Here is a 7,711-nt window from a genome sequence, read left to right on the forward strand (position 1 = left end):
TTTTCGCTACTATTTGAAAATTTTAATAAGAATAAGAATTCGTAAAGCTAAAAGTTTGAGAAACCCTGCTTTCAAAATATCATATTTTTCGATATCTATTACGTTCTTTCATCATCAGCTCACTGTACGTGCCCACCGAGGGGCTCGGAGCCTACCCAAAGTTACGGGTGACTAGACCATAGTCAACCACGCTGGCCAAGTGAGGATTGACTTGACACATATCTTTGAATTTCATCTCAGATATGTGCAGGTTGCATCACGATGTTTTCCTTCACCGTCACGTTCTTTAGATCAATAATATTGAAATAAAATAAATAACAAATATATCAATAAAAATGACCACAGATAAGCAAAAATGGTTCGAAATACAATATTAATTTTGGCTGGTAATAATCACCATTTAAATGATACATGTTATCAGTTTGAAATGAATTTATCAGAGAAAACATGGAATTATATAAACTTAAAAGAAGTTAAAAAAAACGATAATTCAATACGCTTGTTACAATTGGACACGCAACGTAATCGAATAACCAACAAAATGAAACAATCAGAGCGAAGAAATGGCGGCAAGAGGAAGCCAATGCAATCGTTGTACTGTGGACTAATTCAACAACGAAATAGAACAAAAAAGGAAGCAAACGCTTAAATTATACAACAAAAACGAATACAGTATAGACATAGCATGTATAAAATGGTAAAATCCAGTTTCTCTCTGGTAGACAAATAAATTAGCAATCAAACTGTCCCAAAATCAATCTCCCCTAAGTAACTATAGCATACTAGCTGTCGCCCGCAACTCCGTCTGCGTGGAATTGAAAAAAAACTTTATAAGTAGCCTATGTGTTCTTGAAGACTACGTTCTATATTTATGCCAAATTTCATTACGATCCGTTCATCCTTTCTGGAGATATATTCAAACATACATCCACCCATCTAAACATTCGCATTATAATATTTGTAAGAAGTAAGATTAAATAAAAAATCTTAACCTATACTAGCAAAGGACTGTGCTTGTTAAAATAGAGTCTAACACACACAAGACGACTAAGTCTCTCATGTGCGGGGGCTCTTAGACTCCTAGGTCGTATTGCAATGTATAAAATAAACTTATAAATTTCTTGATGCGTCATAAGATGATTGTACCGCAGTAGACATCATTTTTTAAGTTCCTATCTAGGCAAAATCCGACTTCTAAATAATAATAGAACAATTTTACAAGACAATAGACATATTACAAGAAAGAAGACTATTTTCTTACTTTCGCGTGTGTTCATGATTATTTTGCTACATTTTAGTGCAATTTGGGATTTTTTTGAAGTCGGTTTTTTTATTTACATTAGATTATATACAAAAATGTTACTCTGTATAGGAAACTATCGTCTGAATAATAGCAATGTCGTAACCTAATTCAAGGCATAGTCAACTATTGCTTAAGACACGCTGTACTCTGTCCGAGGCTTTAGTGCGATTTGGATCCTCGAAGGAAGTGGATGCTTCTAAATTTTAGAGGAATATTACGTGCATTAATTATTATTATAATAAATTAATAATTAATTTAGTGTTATTTGTATTATTAAGGTAAGTTTTAATATTTTTTTTTGCTTACGCAATTATTCTAGTTTCTTTATAAGTAGTAAACGTAAAAGTGGTGTTACTCAATATCACCTAGTTCCTGACTAACGAGTTTTTCTCTTCGGTAATAGGAATTAACGTTGTCAATAGCTGCTAATAGACATGAATTAGATGTTTCTTATATAAGTAGTAGCAATATATATTTGGGATGTATTCGATCAAATGATTTTATCTTACTAAAATCTTACTTCTTACTTAATATTATAAATGCGAATGTTTAGATGAATTTTTATTTGAAGGTATCTTCAGAACGGCTGAAGGGATCTCGATTAAATTTGGTATACATATAGAACATAGTCTGGAAGAACACATAGGCTACTTATTAAGTATTTTTTTTTTACCCACGGGGACGGATTCATGGGCTAGCTAGTTAATTATAAAATTTATGACCAAAAATCCAAGACATAATAAATATCATTCCTTCTTTGGTTACAATGACATAAATTTTAACAGTCCTACAGCAGTCCATTGTGAAGAAACAAAATATACAGGAAAAGCTAAACAAATCGTAGTCCTTTTCCACTTCTAGTATCTTCTCCGGTACGTCTGATTAATCAGAAACGGAAATATCCTTTTTAAAGTTACTCTCTTCTTTATCCACTAAGATAGTCCACGGACACGTTCTACGTTATGTTGTTGCGATAACGTCTTAACCTCTGCTTATCCTTTGGGTTAGAGGTAGAGCCGGCGTCAGGGTACTTCGTGGCTGGGCGACCGTTTAGGGCGCTTGAGAGAAAGAGTCGCCCATGGTGTGCGAATTACAAAGTTTCACATAAGCCTATTACGGCTCCACCTCATACCAATGCATGGTAAAAAAGAGGGCAACATAAATATGTCATTCAAAGCACTACTACAAGTAAAAACATGATTGTTAGGGGCATGATTATTACATATATATGAAATGACATTATATTAGAAATAATTATATCTAATCATTGTAGCACAAGGACGAATTCATCTAGTTGTATATTATTTGATAATACACACATATACAACGCATGTGTGTGTCTGTATTGTTTAAAAGAATAATGTAGATAGTTATGGTCGTTGTACGTCAAGTCATTGTGACCCCAAGGTCAGTCTTCCTAATTAAACGACCATTGCAGTTCGTCGACTGTTTTTTTGTAATTATGACGGCTTATTTGGTAAAGCTAAGCCTTAGTACTACTTAATGCTGAATCGCGGGCGCGTTTGAGATTTAGAGACTAAAGTCGTTGATACTTAGGTCACGAGTATTGCCTATGTACACAACATTGAATCGTCGACGCGAGTCGTCTATAGCCATTAAACAGCTAACTTAAATTTACGATGATTTGCTCCGCCATCTTGAAAATTGAAGCGTTTTTTTCATTATGATATTGACAAATATGTAGCGAGCGAGTGTTCGGCAACAAAAGTACAAAGTCAACGTTTCGACTAAAATCGTTAGGTCTCGAAGATTCCATGCCTTGTGCACAAAGGGCCTTATTTCAACTGGTTTGAATTAGTCGGTCGCGCAAACTCCTCACGGTCAATGCGAGCACACGGTCACCAAATCTCATCGCGAACCTAAGCTCATCGTGAACAAGCATATTTCTAAATATTTGTCTATTTCCCCAAACGTATGCAAACTGATAGATAGTTTTTTGAACGATTGACTTTTTGGGCTATCTTATTTCAATATTTAAGCTAAGTATACACTGTATCTGTTTTTTTTTTTTTCAAGAAAAATATATCGTTTTGACGAAAATTTAGTCTTCAAGCCGAACTCAACAAACAATTATTATTTCATATAGGATTTTAGTATAATTATTCAGAAATCGGTTGAGTAATTTCGGGGCCTATTCAATGCAAATAAGTTCCTTTTATAATAATGATAAATTTGTTTTAACAAAGTCGTTATATTAAAATAGTATTGTTTTTAACCAAATACAATGAATCGTAAATTTTAATGTCATTCGTAGACTTCTTTATAAGGAATATAATTAGTTTTAGTCATATTTGATATGTTTTTAATTGTTATAAAAGAAGACACCTGTGAGATATAAAAGTGTTTTTTTTTCTGATAGTCGTTGATGTCTTTTGCTTTGTCAAAAATAACAATTTTTAAACTCATAAAGTAATTTGCTTGATTCCAAGAAATCATTATTATATTTATTTTATCTAAACTAAATATATACTTTACTAATCAAATGAATATTACTATTTAAACTGAAGTGTTAAAATTACATTTAACCTTATTCCAATCAAATGTATTTCAAAATTAAATTGTGTTCAAATTTTGTTTCAACCCAACAACTTTTTAATATGCATTAGTATACGCAATTTCTATATCATTAGCATGTCTTTTGCTATAGGATGGCGTCAGCTACTTTAATCCAGCCTTCTGGTGAATTGTGGAAGAAGATAAGAGTTGAACTGAATGAGGATGTGAACACGCGTGACCAGGACCTCGCAACAATTAAAGAGTGGCTTCGGAAGCAACCACATCTACCTGATGAATGGGGTAAGTGTATTATTTTATTTTTGTTAAAATGTCAGCAATTTTTTTTTGTTAATTTACTAATATTTCTTTTACCATTCCAACTAAGCTCTAGGCTTGTGTTAGGATATGGTTTACGACAATAGTCGAATGGCATTTATCGAACTTTCGACCTCGTGATCGGAAACCCGTACCCTTAAAAATTAGGCTATTGACGCTTAATTTAAACTCAAAGTTTATTTTTTTTAATTATATGAAACTAAAATATGAGTTTGAAAGCAAAACTCATTTATATTATAACCTCTTATACATCTATAACTTTCCTTTGGTTAAAGAATATATAAAACTTAATACAATGCAATTATACTCAACAAACATATTGTTATCTCTGTTTTGTCAAAGATAATGACAGGGACGACGATATGTTTTATACAATGATTTTGATAACAGAAACCAGGGTTACATTATATGATTGATCGTATGAAAATTTCAGATGATGACAGGATGATGACATTCTTACGCGGCTGCAGCTTCTCTCTGGAGAAATGTAAACGCAAGTTAGACATGTACTTCACCATGCGAACCGCCTGCCCAGAGTTCTTCACCGACAGAGACATCACCAGACCGGAACTAAATAGTTTGATGAACAGACTGTAAGTAACCCATTTTATAACAGTCAGAATCGGGTCTAATATTTAAACAGTGTACAGTCAGGGACATTCGCGGTGTTCCGCTTTTAAAAATTGCAACGAGACAAATGAACGCGACGAGTCACTTCTTACAAAGTAACCAATTAGATAACAGTTACGCAACGTCAAATAGTAAAAAGCAATTAGTCTAGTGACCATTTCCGCGTGCTCTCAATGCTTAAGAAAGATAACTTGATATTGGGGTAAGAGATTTGATTCATTATCTTTCAAATTAAACTCATTCTAATTATCATGTAACAAAGTTGGCGGGCTTACGGGCACTCCCATAGTTGAGTGTAAAGAATTTCATATCTCCACGGTAAATTTACAATATATTTCCAGACATGCTACTCCACTACCAGGCTTGACACCGAATGGACGTCGTGTCAGCGTTGCTAGAGGTAAAATATAATTCAATATACTCGTACATAAAATAATAAAATAATTACTATAACTAATACTTAATTAATTAAAAAAATCTGACTGGCTGTACTTTTATAATACAACAAAGAATCGCATAAGACACTTCATTTAGAAGTCGTCAAGTATATTGTCTGTTCATATTGGAACAAACAGAGACGATAAAAACATCACCCTGTAAATCGATTAAAAAGATTCCATGAATTCTTTAGTATTTTGAATGATCTTCGTATTATTAAAGTTACATTACTTAGGTGTGGACAAGAACTTAGACACAAGTGAGTTATGTAATTTGTTCAAAATCGGCTTGATGATTGGCGACGTAAGACTGCGAGAGGAAGAACAAGGAGTAGGCGGGGACGTGTACGTATTAGACGCCGCTGTGTTGACTCCCAAGCATCTCGCCAAACTATCCCCTGCGCTGGTTAAGAAGTTCCTCATATGTGTACAGGTATGTTGTCTATTATCCGCTACGATTTAGGGTCCTTCAAGAAGCGAGCTTATCATCATCTCAAAGGCCGGCAATGCATCTGCGGTTCCTATAGTATTGCTGATGTCCATGGGTGTCGTTGAACACCTCGGTGTTCCCGCTGCTCGTATGCCCCCTTGTGTTATAAAAAAAAATATATAATTGTTATTTCCTTTGATATAACTTAATTTTATTACCAACATTTCAGGAGGCATATCCAGTCAAATTAAAAGAGGTGCATGTGGTGAACGCATCGCCAATCGTCGACAAAATTGTCACTATCATCAAACCATTCCTCAAAGAGAAAATTAAAAACAGGGTAAATATCTACAATTGAAAACAAATAATCTTACTATCTTGCTAATGTTATAAATACGAAAATTTAGTTGAATGGTTCGATGGAGGTTTGTTGGAAGGTATCTCCAGAACGGCATCACGGATCTCAATAAAATTTGGCATGGATACAGAACATAGTCTAATGGTTAATTTGCTGTAAACCATGTCCTAGCACAAGCCTAGAGCTTGGTTCGAATGGTTGAAGAAATATTAGTAAATTTACAAAAAAATCAGGAAGAACACATAGTCTGTTTATTTTTTAATTCACTGTCGGACGACAGCTAGTCTTGTTTAAATTTTATCGATGACGTTACGATACATTACTATTTTTTTTTAATTCCGCTCGGACGTAATCGCGATAGTCAGTTATCATAATTGAAATTCGAAATATTTACAAAAATGGTGGTGCAATTGAAACAATTTTGAATTAATATTTTTTTTTTGTTTAGATATTCATTCACTCGGATTTAAACACACTTTACGAGTATGTACCGAAAGATTTACTCCCTACTGAATATGGAGGATATTGCGGATCGCTTAAAGAAATTAATGGTAACTATCTTTTTTTTAAACAACACAAAATACTATATTAATATTGTATTCCGTGTATATGTAGGAAGAGATATACGTAAAAGGTCAGTATTGATCATTTATTAAACAAAAATATTAACGTACTATCCATTTCTGTTTTTGTTACACCAAAAAAAAATCACATCTATACATAATAGTCAATGGAAATCGAATTTGTAATTATTAACGTATATCGTGGTTTTATTTTTAGATGCATGGATGAAGAAATTAGAAGATTACACAGAATGGTTCAAGCAGCAAGAATCTATCAAAGCCAATGAATCTCTCAGACCCGGCAAGCCTACAAATTACGATGAGTTATTCGGAATTGATGGTTCCTTCCGTCAACTCTCTATTGATTAAGACACTGTCTATAAATAAGTTACTTTATAATTAAGTCATAGTACATTTAAAGACAACTTTATTTTAGACTACAGGTTATTTTTACATCTACACAAACAAGCTCAATTTGGTTAGTGGCACTAACTTTAAGTACGTCGTTTTCTTAATAAACCTTTACTCATAATACTGATGATTACTTTAAATATGTATGTAATTTTAATGTAACATAATTTTGTAACAGATAAAAAAATGTATTGTTGTTAACTGAATATTGGTTGTATTGAAGACATTAAGCGCCTGTGAATAATAAAAAAGCAAATTTTTAAACAATTCTAATATAATTCTTGCTATTTATTTTCATCAGGCGGAACTACAACTATCTTTACAATAACTATAGATTACTTCAGAATTAGTTTTGTCAAAATTAAGATTAAAATAAAAATTATTCACTTAAAAAGTTGTTTATTTCTAAATCCAAAGAAGCTTTCATTAATTCCCGCTGACGTAACTGAAGTTATTTAATAAAAATTTGTACCATGTAAGCAAAATAACTATAAGTTTATTAAAATTTCACCTTTTTATATTATAACACACAATATTTAACATCTGAATATCATCTTACAACTTATTAACCTTTATCTTAAATCATATTCAGCACAGATAGACAATAATTATTGTTCGATTGACCTTGATCATCATAACAGATTATACAGAGATATATCACGTACGTAATATTGTAAAACGATAACCATAACAATGAAAGAAAACACGTATATATCTTATCTTAAA

The 7,711-nt window shown here is 32.6% G+C and overlaps 1 protein-coding gene across 1 annotated transcript; it reads left to right on the plus strand.

Moving 5' to 3' along the window:
- Positions 1-1,455: 1,455 nt before the first annotated feature.
- Positions 1,456-7,377, plus strand: LOC106117992 (alpha-tocopherol transfer protein-like). Its single transcript, XM_013312537.1, has 8 exons — positions 1,456-1,581; positions 3,972-4,120; positions 4,590-4,749; positions 5,128-5,186; positions 5,460-5,656; positions 5,883-5,993; positions 6,460-6,562; positions 6,792-7,377. The coding sequence occupies exons 2-8, from the start codon at positions 3,973-3,975 to the stop codon at positions 6,941-6,943; spliced, it is 930 nt and encodes a 309-aa protein (XP_013167991.1). The 5' UTR covers positions 1,456-1,581; position 3,972; the 3' UTR covers positions 6,944-7,377.
- The last annotated feature ends 334 nt before the right edge of the window (positions 7,378-7,711 follow it).

Source organism: Papilio xuthus, unplaced genomic scaffold (assembly GCF_000836235.2).
Source record: "Papilio xuthus unplaced genomic scaffold, Pxut_1.1 DF827679.1, whole genome shotgun sequence".
NCBI classification, from domain to species: Eukaryota; Metazoa; Arthropoda; class Insecta; order Lepidoptera; family Papilionidae; genus Papilio; species Papilio xuthus.

Coding starts and splice junctions, on each gene's coding strand:
- LOC106117992 (XM_013312537.1), top strand. CDS start 3,973: ATGGCGTCAGCTACTTTAATCCAGCCTTCTGGTGAATTGTGGAAGAAG. Junction 5,187..5,459: donor TCGTGTCAGCGTTGCTAGAG/GTAAAATATAAT, acceptor TACATTACTTAG/GTGTGGACAAGAACTTAGAC. Junction 6,563..6,791: donor ATCGCTTAAAGAAATTAATG/GTAACTATCTTT, acceptor TTTTATTTTTAG/ATGCATGGATGAAGAAATTA.